This window comes from Rhinatrema bivittatum, chromosome 2 (assembly GCF_901001135.1).
Source record: "Rhinatrema bivittatum chromosome 2, aRhiBiv1.1, whole genome shotgun sequence".
NCBI lineage: Eukaryota > Metazoa > Chordata > Amphibia > Gymnophiona > Rhinatrematidae > Rhinatrema > Rhinatrema bivittatum.
Genome location: NC_042616.1, coordinates 465,343,047 through 465,360,780, shown reverse-complemented (window position 1 = coordinate 465,360,780; position 17,734 = coordinate 465,343,047). Strand labels below are relative to the sequence as shown.

At 47.6% G+C, this 17,734-nt stretch overlaps 1 protein-coding gene across 1 annotated transcript in view; it reads right to left on the bottom strand.

The window, feature by feature from the left end:
- The window catches only part of DROSHA (drosha ribonuclease III), a 401,585-nt gene that overhangs the window by 364,248 nt on the left and 19,603 nt on the right, over positions 1–17,734 (bottom strand). Inside the window, 2 exon segments of the mRNA XM_029587136.1 lie at positions 1,389–1,469; positions 4,221–5,114. Coding sequence (XP_029442996.1) covers positions 1,389–1,469; positions 4,221–5,107 — 968 coding nt within the window. The 5' untranslated portion in view covers positions 5,108–5,114.

The window sequence follows — 17,734 nt, the reverse complement described above, 5'->3', positions numbered from 1 at the left end:
GGCCCCAGAATCCTCTCAGCATGAACAGAAGGAAAATGTTAACACCACAGTGACCTGGGTAAAAAAGTAAGAGGTAACACCTTCAAGCCTGTTTGATCTCCACAGACTGCATGAAAAGGCTAATACACAAAAGTGCAAAATGTTTTCCACAAAAGGAAAGAGGCAGAAAATGACCAAGAATGCTAAAATGGTGGATGCTATTTTCATGCAAAGCCACATACTCCAAAAAAAAAATTAACCAAACTGCACTTTGCAATGCTAAACTTTCACACTTATCCTACCATAATGCACTGCTGCAGTGCAAAAATCATACAAAGCAGCTACTTGATTTTTCAAAACGGGTACATGAAAAGGCTTCGCAGGCCCATTTTTGCAAAAAAGATAACCAAACCTTAAAGAGGTATAGGCAGGGGGAGTGGCACTCCGCACGCAGCAGGTGCAGTTAAAGGGGCCTCGCAGGCCTTGTGACCCCCACCCCAGTGCATCAGAAATTGCTTTTGGTCCCAGTGGACCCCCAACCCAACAACCTCATAGGTTGTAAATATTAAAGAAAACCCCCCATAATCCATGAAAATTCTCCCCAACCCTCATCTTCCCCTTTCCCCATAGTTGGGCTGGTCTTCTGGGGATAAAATATTATCCTCACTCAATCCTACCTCTCCAACACCAGGTTTCATGAGCTCAGCCGGCACCATTTTGAAACCTGGTGTTGGAGGACAAGGAACCACTGGGGATCATTCTTGTTCCCAGAAGACCATTTTACACATGGGTTAAAATTTGGAGGCAAAAAGGGTTGCTCAATGAGAGTTTTCATGGATCTTGGGGGATAAGGGAGGTACGGTTTGAAGGTGGAGGGGCTTCCAAAAAGGTCTTTCTTTAACATTTACAGCCTGCGTGGGGACAGGGGTTCTACTGAGACCACCAAGCAATTTCAAATACAACTCCCCCAGCTGGTGTGTGGATCCTGGGCCAGCTTGGTGCGTGCCATGACCTGGGAAGCGCAGAGTTGCTGGCCATGGCAATGCGTGAAAACCATCTCTCGCAACTTTGCTACATGTAATTGAGCTTGAGTTCATTAGCATCCGTAGCATAATTTCACCTGGCAAAAACCATGGGTTAGTACAGCCAAGGTTGAATTTTAATATTTATTCTTTTTGCTCTTTGAAAGTATCAAAATGGGCTTTTTCAGGACCCTCCACCCCAAACTAACTAGAGTACTAGTGAACTTTTATGGGAGAATGTACAGAACACAGAAGAAATCTCAGTATTCACCCACGGGAGAGGTTTAGGGCTTGAGATAATAAGAAACCAGGAATATGACAGCTCAGGCCAATGTCAAGTCTCGAGTCTGCAGTGTGAAGCACAATCAGAGTAAGAAACCATCTTACCTTCGTATCCTCTTATAGTCTTTCTTATAGGACCTGTCTGGCGATGGGGATCTTCGCCTCTCACGGTGTCGATGCCTTTCTCTTCGAAATTAACAGAAACAGGTTGTCAGTTTTTGATTATTATATTTTCTTTCACAGAAAATCTTGGACAGAGAAAAAAAAAACCCACCAGTCACAAAACCTCCAATTTCAACACTGTCCTACTTATCCTAGAAGCAGCATCTGAGGGGGAAACGCCAGGCCACACATAACAAACCTCTAACGCAGATCCAGCCCTTCTTAGCGCTACCAAGAACAGTAGCAAAAGTCCGATATTCCCAGCTCTAGCCAGGCCTTGAACAGGTCCAATTGTTAGGACATTCATAAGCAGGGTTGGGGGGGGGGGGGGGGGGAGGTGACTGGTCACCTGGTCAAGCAAAGTTTAATTGCTGCTACCCACTGCACTGGTTCACAGATGATAGGAGAGATCAGGGAGAGGAGGAGAAAGAAGAAAAGCCTACCAAAACTGAAGAAAAAGTGCAATAAGCAAAAGGAACAAAGGAAACATTGAATTATAAGGAAAAATACATTTCGCCTTCTCCTAAAATTTGAGAGTGGTACCCATGATATCTAAATAATTTTCCACTCCTGCTCATGGACACATACATTCAGAGCCTGATTCACCAAGGCCTTTAACTCATTCTGTGTCTAAGGAGGAAAAATAAAAGAGATTAGTGAGTCAGGCCCTTAGTGTAATAACTGTGTATGCTGAAAAGGACAAGGAGGACTGGGAAACACTACTGGAAAAAAAAATCAGTAACAACACAATCATTAACAGGCCGATTCAGTAAAAGTCGCGGGAGAGCAGGCGAGCTCCTGGTGCGCGCACAGGCCACTCTCCTGTGCGCGCTACTGGTCTCAGCACACCCAAGCAGAAACCTCAAAGCTCAACAAATAACACTAACAAAATAAGCAGAACCAGGCAGAACTTGTATGCGAGACACCTGCTTCACTGCAGTCAACCACAAAGTGGAATAAATTCTCTCTTAGGATTCTGATCATCTTCAGGACTTGTGGGAGAACTTGCCACTTCGTATCAGTGGGACGTGAAGGAGCCGGGGACAGGGTTCAGTTGGAGCCGCCTCACATTCACCCTGAACGTCACATGGGGCAAAAGGAGCAGCCTCATGAGCTGCTCTGCTACAATAAGGGACTCCTGGAGAAAATAGAGGCTTTTCACGAAAACGTGGGACCAAACAAAACCGTGCAAATGCAATCTGGGTTCTGCGGAGGAGAGGTGATTTATTATTGTTTCTTCTAATTTTTCTCTTGCAATGAAACCTAATTCTTCTATCAGTGTTTCATGTTGCGGGGAAAGCAGACTCTCTCAGCAGAAACATGCTCGACCCAGGAAAATTGGAACTCAGCCAGGAAGCCTTCCAGATATCAGTCGAATGCTCGGATCCCCTGGTCACAGGCCTGAGCTCCCATTCTCTCCTGGGTCGAGCAGGTTTCTGCTGAGAAAGTCTGCTTGGATATTTTCTTTTCCCACAATATGAAACACAGATAGAAGAAATACATTTCTCGCCACCCACCTGTTTCCCCTGCAAGCCTAAGGCTGCGAGTACCTCCCTGCTTGTTCACCACAGAGGAATTGTCTGAGAGAACATAAATCACTTGGAAACAAGAGCAGTCCGTCTGGCACTGTGTGCCTTTCTCCCGCTCATCCAGCATCAGTCGGTGCGGATTCTGTCCGACAACGCGACGGCGGTGGCATACATCAATCGTCAAGGGGGCACAATTGAAAGGAAATGATGCACTGCCAGCCTGATGGCTCGTGTCTCTAATCTGTTTATTGACCATGATAGATCGGTGTCCAGCACACCAAGCCAGCTGACCCAGACAATGTGCTGACTTTGGTGATTAACATGATCCAATTGGGAGACTCTAGATCCATCCTCTTTAATAGAATGGAGGAGTTTGCCCACCATCCCAGACTTCTTTCCGTTGCCTGTCAGATTCAGTGGCGACAATCGTAATTTTGGGAGGTGGGGGAACATCACTTCAGAACAGATTGTTGGAATGGGCATATACCCATGCCCACCGAACTAAATCTAGTTTGGTTGCCATCAACCTTAACAGCTGAAGATAGTCCCAAACCCTGGGTGCCCTTTGAGAGTGGAATGACTACATTTGGTCTAAGATCTTGGTGACCCTCTTGGAGGGGGGGGGGGGGCAGGGACACATCCTTTCACCATGTTGAAGAGGATGCCCAAGAATTCCAAGGTCTAAGCTGGCTCTAGGTTGCGCTTTGCATAATTTACCATCCAACCTAGCCTCTCTAGGAGCTGAATCACTGAGGATGCTGCCTACTGGCCTGCTGGGCAGATATGGCCTTGATGAGCCAATTGTCTAGATAAGGATGTACCATAATTCTCCTTTTTTTTTTTCACCACCACTATGTCAGAGCTAGTTTAGTTTGTTGCATTTGATAAATCACTTATTTTATAATAAATCAAAGTGAAGAATCTCCATTTCTGAAGTGGGGTATTTCCAAGCACTTGACAACTTCTTTTACATCTAGGACAAGATGAAATATGCCATCTTTCTTTGGACCACAAAAGAGATCGAGTATTTCCCCTGTCGGTGGCATGAGGGAACAAAAAAAAAACAAAAACTGCATGCCAATCTTTTTACCACCTTAGGTGCACTTTTTATTCAAAAAGGCAGGTAATAAATTCAAACAAATAAAATAATTAGCACTGCATTATACAGACAGAGCCTTCTCCCCTTCCCAAGCCCATTAAAAAAAAAAAAAAAAATGAACAATTAATCTGCAACACTAGGATTTACCTGCTTCTGTCATAGCTCCTGTGACGAGATGAGGTTCTACCATGGTCGTGGTCATGTTCCGGCCTGTGCCGGCTGCTTTCCTGCCGTCTCCTATCGGGGCCTCTGCCCTGGTCCCGCCAGTCCCCGTGGCTCTCCGAGCGGTGCCTGTCCCCATGGCCATGGCTGTACGCCCTGCGCCGCTGCTCGTCGTAGTGCCGGCTTCGCTCCGGGCTCCGCCGCTCGCTCGGGGCCTCTTCAGTTGAATAGCGGCTGGCAGCGTGCCGGTAGTGATTGCTGTTCTGGAAGTAGTATGAGCTCTGCTGGTAGTTGCTGAAGTTTGGAGGGGGCGCAGGAGGGGGCGGGGGGAATGCAGGGAAGGCTTGCTGCGAATAGGTGGCCGCATATACAGACTGGTAGGTGACCTGCTGCGGCAGCACTGGAGGGGGGAGTATCGACGGAGGCATGCCGTAGGGGAAGGGGTTATGCCCACTGGGTGGTGGTGCTACTGTGGCTGTTGTTGGTGCTGCTGCTGCTGCTACTGCTGTTGTGTTGCTGGTGCTGTGCACAGCTGGAGGCACAGGAGGAAAATATGGAGGGGCTGGAAAAGTTTGCCTCACCGAATGGTTTGGGAAAGGCGGCCGCAGGGGATAGGGGCTTACTGCGCTCTGGGTTGCTGGAGGCACTGGAGGGGGAAAGGGCATGTAGGCAGGCCTCGGTGGAACATAGGTGGCGCTAGGAGGGCTGGAGAAGACGGCCGGTGGAGCAGCTGGTGGCTCATACGTGTAGGATGCTGGGGGCTGCTGAGGCTGCAGCACTCGCAGATTCTGGGGCCTGAAGGTTTGCGCTGATGGTCTCACTCCAGACCCTCCTTGGTCTTGCGAACTCTCTCTCTCAGGGTAGAAAGACATCTTAACCCTTCAAAACAAAAAAAATACAAAAGCAAGGAAACAGTAGATCAAAATAAAACAAAAGCTATTTTTATGATTGGTTTAGTAAATACCATGTACGGAGCTGAAGCGTTCATATTGCAGCCCCTGCCAGAATCCTAAAACTCTGTGAATTCTGCCGCATATTTTTTTTTTTTTTTTTTTAAGGGCACGATGAAAGAGCGGCAATATGGAACATAAAGACTCATTTGCCTTTCCTCTCTGGATTCAATTCCAAAACAAATCTAAACACTTCAATGTTATCTTCATTCGTTAAAAATGCCATTATAACGTAAGAAAAAGCATTACATGCTATAACCTATCCCATAGAAAACTGGTGTCTCCGTAAATGGTTATAGATTTTAAAGGACCAACCAATTGCAATACTCGAGGTTTTCAGATCTCAGAACTCTCGAAAGCTCAGGTTTCACAACCAACTACAACATCACTTAAGGAGCAGCTGAAAGGAGAAATTACTACTTACCTGATAATTTCTTTTTTTTTTTTTCAATAAGGACAGATGGATCCAGAACCAGTGGGTTATGCACCTTTACCAGCAGATGGAGACGGAGCAAAGTTCACATCACGGTATATGCAGTGACATCAGCCCGCCAGTATCCTCTGCAAAAGCCAACTGTGGACAAACTAACAAAACCTGATTACTAACAGATAACCATTCTGGCACTCAGCCAACAGGAAAACATTGAGCTCAGACAAGGAGTTTAATAACAGTAGTCTAGGGACTGGATGAACACCAGGAACCCCAGGAACATAAGAACATACCATGCTGGATCAGACCAAGGGTCCATCAAGCCCAGCATCCTGTTTCCAACAGTGGCCAATCCAGGCCATAAGAACCTGGCAAGTACCCAAAAACTAAGTCTATTCCATGTTACCGTTGCTAGTAATAGCAGTGGCTATTCTCTAAGTCAACTTAATTAATAGCAGGTAATGGACTTCTCCTTCAAGAACTTATCCAATCCTTTTTTAAACACAGCTATACTAACTGCACTAACCACATCCTCTGGCAACAAATTCCAGAGTTTAATTGTGCGTTGAGTGAAAAACACGTAGCCACGCAGGACAATAGTACAACCAAGGGCGGGAAGGTGGATCCACCTGTCCTTATTAAAGAAAAGGAAATTATCAAGTAGTAATTTCTCCTCTCTTACAGGTGGATCCAGAATCAGTGGGATGTAGCAAAGCTACTACTGAACAAGGTGGGAGATGGCCCATAGTTCAATCAACACCACACACACAAAGGTTGTGTCCTCCTGGGCCTGCACATCCAGGCAGTAATGCCTGGAAAAGATGTTTTAAGGTGGACCATGACACAGCTCAACAAATGTCGACAAGAGACAGCAATCTAACCTCTGCCCATGACACTGCCTGAGTCCTAGTGGATTGAGCCCTAACCTGACTAGGCAATAGCTGCTCAGCATTCACTTATGCAGCTGAGACTACCTCCTTAATCCAGCAGGCTATCATAGCCTGCAACACCAGCTCACTCTGTTTACTCCCCCCCCCCCCCCCTGTGGAGAACAAACAGGTGATCTGTCTTCCTGAGAGGATTAGAAACCTCCAAATACCTCAAGATATGTTTCTTGACATCCAAGGGCCATAACAAGTGATATTCCTCCACATATCGCTCCCTGTCCAGAGATGGCAGGGAAATTGACTGATTCAAGGGAAAATCCAAGATCACTTTTTGGCAAAAACAAAGCAACAACATGCAACTGTATTGCCCCTGGAGTCACCCATAGAAAGGGCTCCCGGCAAGACAAGGCCTGCAGTTTGGAAACGCTATGCACCGAATAAATTGCCACAAGAAAGAGTTTTCAAGGTCAGTAACCACAAGGAGAGGGCATTCTTCGGTTTAAAAGTAGGGCCCGCCAAAAAATCTAAAACTAGCTTAAGACACCTCAAAGGCACCAGCAACTGCAAGGGGGGACTAAGATGCTTCACTCCTTTTAAGATACGAGCCTCATCTGGATGAGCCAAAAGGGTCCACCATTCACTTGACCTTGAAAACAGGCAAGAGCTGCCACCTATATCTTTAATGAATTAAGGGCCAACCCTTTACTCCATCCATTCTGCAAAAATTCCAAAATAAGCGGGATCTTAACCAAATGAGGCATAACCGCTCAGTCTTCACTCCAAGCCTCAAACACTCACCAGACCCACACATATGCTAAGAAAGTGGAGAACTTTCTTGCTCATAGCAAGGTGGCAATCACCTCAACAGAATATCCACGCTTCAGTAACAGAGCCCTCTCAAGGGCCATACCGTAAGACAAAATCCAGTTGGATCTTCATGAAGAATCAGCCACTGCAGAAGCAGATTCCAGAGAGCTGGAAAACGGAGAGGAGAGCCCACCAGGAGCCTTCGCAAATCTATATACCAAGGTATTCTGGTCCAATCTGGGGCCACAAGAAGCACCATCCCCGTGTGATTCTCGATCCTCCGAATCATTCTGCTCAACATGGGCCATGGAGGAAAGACATATAGTAGCTTGTCCTCCAGCCACTCCTGCACAAAGGCATCGATGCCCAAGGACTTTTCATCTCTCCTGCGATTGAAGAAGCAAGGAACCTTCGCATTGCGAGAAGTCACCAGCAGATACAGAAACAGAAGACCCCTGTGATCCACTATGAGCTGGATTCAACTTCCTTTTACTTGAATCCAGACTCTGTCTGCTGAGAAAGTTGGGACTTACATTGTCTTTTCCCGCAATGTGCGAGGCTGAGATCTCCTGAAGATGCACTTCTGCAGACTCCATAAGTTGGCTATTTCCTGCGACACTTGCTGGCTCTTGGTTCCTCTCCTTGTGATTGATGTAAGCCACTGTCAAATTGTCCAACATTATCCAGACCTCTCGCCCTTGCAATCAGTTGCCGAATCGCAAGCATGCCAACCAGATGGAATGGGCTTCTAGCAGATTGATGGTTCAGAGACTCTTCTGTACTCCAGGGCCCTTGAGCTGTTAGCTCCTGACAGTAAGCTCCCCAATTCTGGAGGCTCGCATCTGTCATGAGTACTAGCCAGTCCAGTGATCTTAGGGAAACTCCCTTTCTTAGATGATCTGCTTGCAGCCACCACTGCAGGTGTATGCAGACCTCCTGAGACTGTGGGTTCCAACGAGAGCAGAATGCACTGAAGAGGACTCATATGTGCCCTCGCCCAAAGCACCACCTCCAGGGTTTCCGCCATCAACCCAAGTACCTGTAGATAAGACCACACTGTCGGACATATCATGTTAATATACGCACCTGTACCATCAGCTTCTGAATGCGGCACTCCGGCAGGAGCACCTTGCCCTGCTTTGTGTCGAACCGAACACCAAGATCAGTGACTGAGATGGCTTAAGAATGCTCTTGACCAGGTTCATCACCCAACCTAGTTCCTGGAACAAGGAAATCACCTTGCCCAAGACCTGAAGGATCTCTTCCAGACTCTTGGACTGAATCAGCCAATCGTCTAAGTATGGGTGTACCAGAATCCCATCCTTTCTCAGCTCTGCTGCCAACCCCCACCCACTAGTCTGATGAAATCTCGACCCACCTCCAATAAAAAAGAAAAAAAGAAAAGGTGAGTTGAGAGAGAGGTGATCCCCTATCTCCTGTTCCCTGGGGTGGGTTGCACACCTTCATTGGGAGGCTCAGGGTGGTCCACTACCCGAGCCTGTGCCCCATTTGGTCTGCCTGGGATGAAAGGACCAATACCTACCCAAAGGTCAAGTCCTCTGAAGGGCTACTCCTCTGTAGGGTCAAAAACGTCTGAACCCCCTATTATGACCTCTCAAGCTGAAGGAGCGCGGCGCCTGTTTCTTATTCTCTGGTAGCCGAGGTACCTGGGACTCACCCCACTTATTGGTCATTTTCTCCAGCCCACTCCCAAACAAAAGTGAGCCTTTAAAGGGCAACTTCATAAGGTTAGACTTTGAGGTTGTATCGGCCGAATAATTTCTCAGCCATAGCTGATGCCTAGTTGCTATTACCGAAGCTACCCCTCTGGCCGAAGTGCGGACCAAATTGCCACAAGCATCTGCCAAAAAAAGCGGCTGCTGGTTCCATCACTCCTCTGGAATTCACACCAAATTCATCGACCTCCTGAAAGGAAGCAAACAAGAGCAAGCCACCAGGGAACAACCAGAAGCTATCACTGCCATTGCTTCAAAGGCCTGCTTAAGGATAGCCTCAATTCTCCAATCCTGTGCATCCTTCAAGGCGGCTCCCCCTTCTACGAGGATAGTCGTTGCATGGTAATGGCACTCACAAGCGCATTCACCTTTCGAAAATGCAATTGCTCTCTCGTAGCTGGATCCAAGACTCGTTCCCCTTTGAAATTAGCTTCTGAGGCACTACATTCAAGATCAATCAAATCTTGAATGGCCTCCATAATAGAGAATAAACAAGAGGCTTTATGCAAAGAAATCAAAATGGGATTTTCTTTGGCTCAGACATGGATTCAGCCCCTGGAACTCCCAGCATCTTCAATCTCTGGGAAATCAAAGCTAGTAACTCATTTCTATGAAAGAAACACAATGTCGTTCTATGCAACTCCAATCCTGGAGGAATTTCCCCATCCTCCAGGGAGGAAGGATTGGCTGCATCATCTGTGCCATCTGGGTCCCTATCAGGGAGACCCACAGCAGACCCAGGCTTACTCCAACGCTTAAATGCAGCACCAGGCGTGCCCTGCAATCCTGACTTGTCAAGATTGGCCGGGGCCGAGGTCTGCAGTCCTTGAAAACATTCTACCAAAGGAATGGCAGAGGGATCCATGCCAAAAGCAGGGGGCATCAGACCTGCACTCAGTATACTACCTTCCACCGCTGACAAACTAGTTAGGGAAGTCCCAAAATCAGGCAATACCTCTGGCAGCTCTTTTATCCATTCCCACACCAGGCTGGGAAGAACTGGGCTTAGTAAAATCAGACAGAGGCAATTCTCCCTAAGCTTCCAAACAGCGCTGACACAATTTAGAGGCAACGCCAGGCTAGGATGCCCGAATATGCAACACATAGGGCAAAGCACTTAGGCTTCTTTTCTGTGGGTGCCATCAGTCAGTCAATTCGCTAACAGGCATCTGATAATAATGTGCTTAGCTATGTTTGTGCTACAAAACCTATGTGCCCAAAATTTAAGCGTTCAACACTGTGCCTTAATAAGCGCACAAACTGAGCTCCCAATCAGGATTCTCAGATAGTGCACACAAATAAGAGCATGCATATGTGTGCACATATAACTGAGCACCCCAGTAGGTGCTCCTATGCACCTGCTAGGTGCCCAACCAGGGCACACAAGCACAAATCGACGGAACTGAAGAGGGCAGACTTGTATGCAGAAAAGCATGTGAAAACACCAACATGGCAAACAAGACAGCTTGAGAGAGGGGCCTAGCCAAAAAAAGGTCGCTCAACCCACCAAGCCCACATCCCCTAAGCTCCACGAGAGGTGGGAATGACCATAGGATCAGCGTGCCAAGCACAGAGACCGGGGAGAAAAGGAATCAGCCCATCCCAGCTGAGTGCAACATCAGTCTCTGGCTGTGAGGGCAAGGACTTTCACCACTGCACTTGGCTTCCTGAACCTGCCTGCATTTCAGTTTGTTTTGTTTTTTTTTTTTACAGCCAAGTCCACGCCATCTAAAAAAAAACAGCTACTGGACCAAAGCACTCAACTGAGGGAAGAATCCAAAGAAATCACCTCAGGAATTCGGCCATAAGGTATCACCACAGGATAGCAGAGATAATTTTTCTTCTTTTATCCTTTAAAATTTTATAAGCAATCCCCAGTAGAAAGAAATATGTCCACCATCTGCTGGAGACAGAGAATACTGGTGAGCTAATATCACTGCAGGGGTATATATACCATGATATCAGCTTTGCACCATCTCCATCTGCTAGTAGAGGTGCATAGCCCACTGGTTCTGGATGCACCTGCCGTATGCTAAGAAAAATGGTGATTAAATATTTGCTTAAACTGTGAAAGGGACATTCCATGTAAAGTGGAACAAGTTAGAAAATCCTCCATGCTCGACCTCCTTCAAATTGAATAAAACTTTATGCAGATGTTCGCTAGGGCTTCAAACAAAACTATGCAAAATTTTTTGGCTTGATCTCTATTGGTTCAAGAGCTAGAGGCAGCTGAATGACTGTCACTCTTAAGAGTGCTGTACTCCGTGCAACACAAATTGGCCACTTTGTCCAGACACTGCAGCCAAACAATTCCTGTTAGGGAACTGAAATTGTGTGGATTATTACAACTTCTGGTGCTAAGCTCCTTTGCAAAATTTGAAATCTAACATAAAAGTGTGCCACCCTTTTTATGGGCGAGCAAAGTACATGAAAAATTTTACAAAAGAAATGTAAGGCCTAATTTGACTCATCATTGCGCCTGGTGCATACTTCAATTCAAGCCATAATTGGATCAGATTTCATGGCCCATGACGTACATCTAGGATTTTCACTAGGAGGCTTTTGGAAGCAAAGATAGTTACATAAAGACATGTCACCTTTTTATGCCAATTTTCTCCATTTTTTGGATGCAAATATCTCTACTGTATAGTTTTTAATTTTTTTTCTTTCTAATGTCATTTGATAGAGCACCTTTTCTTGCTACAAAAGCCATCCTGTTTCATTTTGGACCCAGCCTTGCTTTGGTCAGAATTACAGTTCCAAAGACAAGCATCATTTGCATGCATTATTGCACTATGACACCCAACTGTGAAACATGCAAATGAGCTGGAGATGTGAAATTTTACAAAGCAGCTAAGTTTACTGTGCTTACCACACTTTTAGCTTTTGACACATTTGTTTGGACATGTTTTCATAATTAGTCATCAAAGTCAGTGTAAAACTTTGTATACTGATTAGTTAATTTGCATTGGTCAGTAATGGCTGAGCCACTGCCAATTCAGCAAAATTAACAACTCCATCGACTAGGGCAGTGGTTCTCAACCTTTTTTCGGCTGGAACACACCTGACAGATGGTTCTCACATGCGTGACGTACTGAACATGTGACTGTCACGGGGCTATACATAAACATACACTCTGCATCCACAGGAACCCCCTCGACCCCCAACAATGGGTGCAGAGCAGAACTAGAGCATTCATTACCCATACAACTCACCATACAAAAAAGATATTCTGGTTCTGATGACATCTCAGTAAAAGCAAAACATTCTCCTTTTACTACCAGGCACAATAGCCCTTCTTATGAAAAGACAGTAATTTACCACTAATGCATGTCCTATTGAGAAAACATAACAAGATTGATACAAATGCCTACATGCTAGTAAAATACCTCACCTCGGTCACACTCCCCCAAAACTGACCTTCACCAAGTACAGAAAAACAACAAATTATAAATATGGAGACAGAAACTGGAATGGAAAACCAAAAGCGCCACTCTGCATGCAATGCAAACGAGGAGAAATGGAAAGAGAAATATAGCACCTAAGATAGTCCAAGGATCTGCAATAATGCACACAAACTAACCCGCACAAAGTTACACCTGTATTATGGAACACATTCAAACAGAACAACCCTATCTATGAAATGGCAACACTACAAATATTAAAACTGGCCCTAAACACGAATACACCTCCTATTAGGAAAATGGAAAAAGCCAAGCTTCTTACAGATCCCTACACAGAAATAATTGTAAAGCTAAACTAATAAATGTTACAAAACAGCTGATGAACAGAACATCCAACAATTAAAAACATTAAAAATTGTCCAAACATCAATAAAATATTTCAAAACAGCAGACATCACATAATACCCAATAATTGAAATGACAGTCAATTAAGAAAAATAAACTTAAAAAGCCACCTTTACTTATCCTCTCCATGAACTCCTCTACTCCTTTCCCTTCCAGGCCAATAGCACTCACCAGAAGCAGTAGTGGCTGCTGAAGCTCTGTCTTCACAGTCTTTTTCCTTAGACCCCCCACAACCAGTTTCTGTCTCTCACACACACACACACACACACCCACCAGTTATCTTCCCTGACCAGTCTCTCTCTCAATCACACACATGCTCTCTACCACACACACCAGGCTCCCATTCTACCACACACACACACACCCCCAGGCTCCCATTCTACCACACACACACACACACACCCCCAGGCTCCCATTCTACCACACACACACACACACCCCCAGGCTCCCATTCTACCCCCCCCCACACACACACACACACACACCCCCAGACTCCCATTCTACCCCCCCCCCCACACACACACACACACACACACCCCCAGGCTCCCATTCTACCCCCCCCCACACACACACACACCCCCAGGCTCCCATTCTACCCCCCCCCCCCACACACACACACCCCCAGACTCCCATTCTACCCCCCCCCCACACACACACACACACACACAGGCTCCCATTCTACCCACACACACACACACACACACACACCCAGGCTCCCATCCTACCACACACACACACACACACACCCAGGCTCCCATTCTACCACACACACACACCCAGGCTCCCATTCTACCACACACACACACACCCAGGCTCCCATTCTACCACACACACACACCCCCAGGCTCCCATTCTACCACACACACACACACACACACCCAGGCTCCCATTCTACCACACACACACACACACACCCAGGCTCCCATTCTACCACCCACACACACCACACACACCCAGGCTCCCATTCTACCACCCACATACACACACACCCAGGCTCCCATTCTACCACCCACACACACACACCCCCAGGCTCCCATTCTACCACACACACACACACACACACCCCCCCAGGCTCCCATTCTACCACCCCCACACACACACACCCCCGCTCCCATTCTACCACCCACACACACACACACCCCCGCTCCCATTCTACCACCCACACACACACACCCAGGCTCCCATTCTACCACATACACACCCCCTCACTCATGCACCCAGCCTCCCATTCTCACATTCATGCACCGGGCTCACCGCCACACTTCTTCCTTCGCTGCAGGGATGGGCTCCAGTTCCACCCCGGGAGGCCTTCTTTTTCACCACCATGGGGATAGGCTCCCATGGCAGCCTTGCTTTGTCAGGGCCAAGCTTCTTTGTCACCACGGGGAAGAGATCCCGTGGTAACCTTCCTTCGGTGAGATTGGGCTTCATCACCGCTTTGACACTGCCATTCCTTCCAGCCCCCTCAAACCACCTCACCCCAGAGCTAAACAATGCCCCTTCTTCCCACCCCACCAGCCAGTCAGTGGCTTCTTCCCTTCTTCCTACTCCCACTCGCTGGAAGAAGGGAAGCTTCCCATTGGCCCACAGAGGAAGGAAAAAGGGAGAAGACAAGCACAACTGGGGCAGTGGGACACCGGAGTCGCAACACACCTGCCGATGCTTGGCGACATGTTGATGTGTTGTGACACACTGGTTGAGAATCGCTGGCCTAGGGACCACTCCAGACTGCCAGACAAGGTACTAGTGACAGGTTTCCAAGCTTTTATTTACGAACAAAACAAGAAAAAGCAAGACACTACATATAATGGATAAATAACTTACCTGATAAATTTGTTTTCCTTAGTGTAGACAGATGGACTCAGGACCAATGGGTATAGTGTACTCCTGATAGCAGATGGGAGACTGAGTCAGATTTCAAAGCTGGCGTCAGCCTACATATATACCTGTGCAGGAAGCTTAGCTCTTCAGTATTCTCCTCGAAAAGCAATTGTGGATATATGTGTGCTCTAATAACTTGATTAACTTGGTTAACTTGATTAACTTGATTAACTAGGACTGGTTCAACTGATTTCCAAATTGGAGACTGCCAGTGTACTCAAACGAATAACGCCGACACCCGGCAACTAGGGTGTCTTGACCTAGGGGTAATACCTGGCTTACCCATGTTTGTCTTGTTCTCTGGGTTTTTTCACCTGAGGTTTCCGGATTCCAGGGAAACCGTGGGCGGGATGCTGAGTCCATCTGTCTACACTAAGGAAAACGAAATTATCAGGTAAGTAATTTCTCCATTTCCTAGCATGTAGCAGATGGACTCAGGACCAATGGGATGTACAAAAGCTACTCCCGAACAGGGCGGGAGGCTGCCCTTGGCCCACTTAGCACTGCCCTGCAAAGGTTGTGTCCTCCCGGGCGTGGACATCCAGGTGGTAGAACTTGGAGAAGGTGTGTATGGAGGACCATGTCGCCGCCCAACAGATCTCGGCAGGCGACAGCATCTTGGTTTCCGCCCAGGACACTGCCTGGGCCCTTGTAGAATGGGCCTTGACTCGTAGAGGTGGAGGCTTCCCTGCCTCTATGTAGGCCGCCTTGACTACTTTTTTGATCCAGCAGGCTATAGTTGCCCGTGAGGCTGCTTCCCTAGGAGTCTACAGGCGTTAAGATGGTGAAGAAGGCGTCACTCTCCCGAGTCCTTATGTTCGTCTGGAGATGGTAGCGAGATGGTTTGGTTTAGGTGAAACTGAGAAACCACTTTCAGTAGGAAGTAGGGGACAGTGCGTAGATATATGGATCCCGGTGTGAACCTGAGGAACGGTGCCAGACAGGATAGCACTTGAAGCTCGGATATGCGATGGGCTGAACATATTGCCATAGGAGCCGTAGTGACAGACCGCATGTTAGTCTGAAGGAAGTTCCCACGAGGAAGTCTAGTACTAGATTGAGATTCCATAGGGATACCGGCCACTTTAGGGGTGGTCGGATTTGTTTGACCCCTCTCAGGAAACGGGAAACATCTGGATGGGTTGATAGGCTGATGCTGTCCACTTTGGCTCTAAAGCAGGCCAGCATGGCCACCTGAACCTTGAGAGTGTTGAGAGACAATCCCTTATTCAAGCCTTCTTGCAGAAATTCCAGGATCATGGGGATTTTGACTGTCCGCGGGAGGATACTGCAGTCCTCACACCAGACTTCGAATACTCTCCATATTTGTATGTAAGCTAGTGATGTGGAGAACATGCATGCTCGAAGTAAGGTGTCAATCACTGCCTTAGAGTATCCACTTTTCTTCAGGCGAGTCCTCTCAAGGGCCAGACCGTAAGAGAGAATTGAGTCGGGTCTTCGTGGAGGATCGGTCCTTGCCGGAGAAGGTCCCTGTCTGAAGGTAGGTACAGAGGGTTCCTCACAAGAAGTCTTCGCATGTCTGCATACCATGGCCTTCTTGGCCAGTCCGGGGCCACTAGAAGTACTAGTCCCCATTGGTGTTCTATCTTGCGGATGATCCTGCCCAGTAGTGGCCATGGGGGAAAAGGCGTCCAGCAGGTCTTCCTGTGGCCAGGTCTGGACGAGGGCGTCAATTCCCTGGGATAGTGACTCTCGTCTGCGGCTGAAGAACTTGGGTGTTGGACTGGGTTGCCAGGAGATCCATGGTTGGGGGTTCCCCAGCGGTTTACTATTAACTGGAAGGTGTGGACGACAGTGACCATTCCCCAGGGTCTTTCCTTGTCCCATTTTCCCTGACAGTGTGCTCCCCACCCTCTCAGGCTCGCATCCGTGATGAGAAAGATCCAGTCCGGTGGGTATAGTTTTACTCCCTTGCTCAGATAGTCTTCCTGTAGCCACCATTAGAGCTGGGTCCGAACCTCTGCTGGTAGCTGGAGGTGAATGGAGTAGTTCTGGGACGTCTGTTTCCATCGTGACAGTAGGAAACGTTGTAGTGGGCCCTTGCCCATGGAACAACTTCCAGAGTTGATGTCATGAGACCGAGAACTTGGAGGTAGTCCCATACCTTGGGGCGAGCATAGTTCAACAGTTTTCGCAGCTGACCCATCAGTTTCCTTCTCCTTGGAGGGGGGAAGGAAAACCTTGTCTTGCTTTGTGTCGAACCGGACACCCAGGTACTCTAGCAATTGGGAGGGCTGCAGTGAGCCCTTGGCTGTGTTGACGACCCACCTGAGATTCTGCAGTAGATTCTTGACTCTGGTGGTCGCCTGGTGACTTTCCTCTGGAGATTTTGCCATGATCAACCAATCATCCAAGTAAGGATGTACGAGGATTCCTTCTTTCCTCAGTGTTGCCACCACTACCACCATGATCTTGGTGAAAGTCCGAGGAGCGGTAGCTAGTCCGAAGGGTAGCGCCCGGAACTGGTAATGATGGTCCAGAATCGCAAAGTGTAGGAAGGGCTGATGGTCATGATGGACCGAGATGTGGAGATAGGCTTCGGATAGATCCAATGAAGTCAGGAATTCTCCGGGCTGTATTGCCCTTATGATTGAGCGTAGGGTTTCCATGTGGAAGTGTGGTACTCTCAGGTAACGATTGATGGTCTCGAGGTCCAGGATGGGCCGGAATGTTCCCTTTTCCTTGGGGGACGATAAAATATATGGAATAGTGACCAGTATTTGTTGGTGCGTGGGCACCAGGCTTATCGCCTTTAGGCTGAGTAGTTTCGTCAGTGTGTGTTGGTGTTTGGGGTAGTTGTAGGTGGATCCTTGGGCCAGTGGCAGATGACCACACCCCCGGAGGAAGATCCCAAGAGGGACCACTGGTCAGGCTCAGAGTATGGAGACAGACACACACTAGTTCTTTTATTAAACAGTATATTGAACCACCAGAGGTGGAAGTAGTGAGCTGGAAGTGCCCGGTAGGGCTGTAGTCCC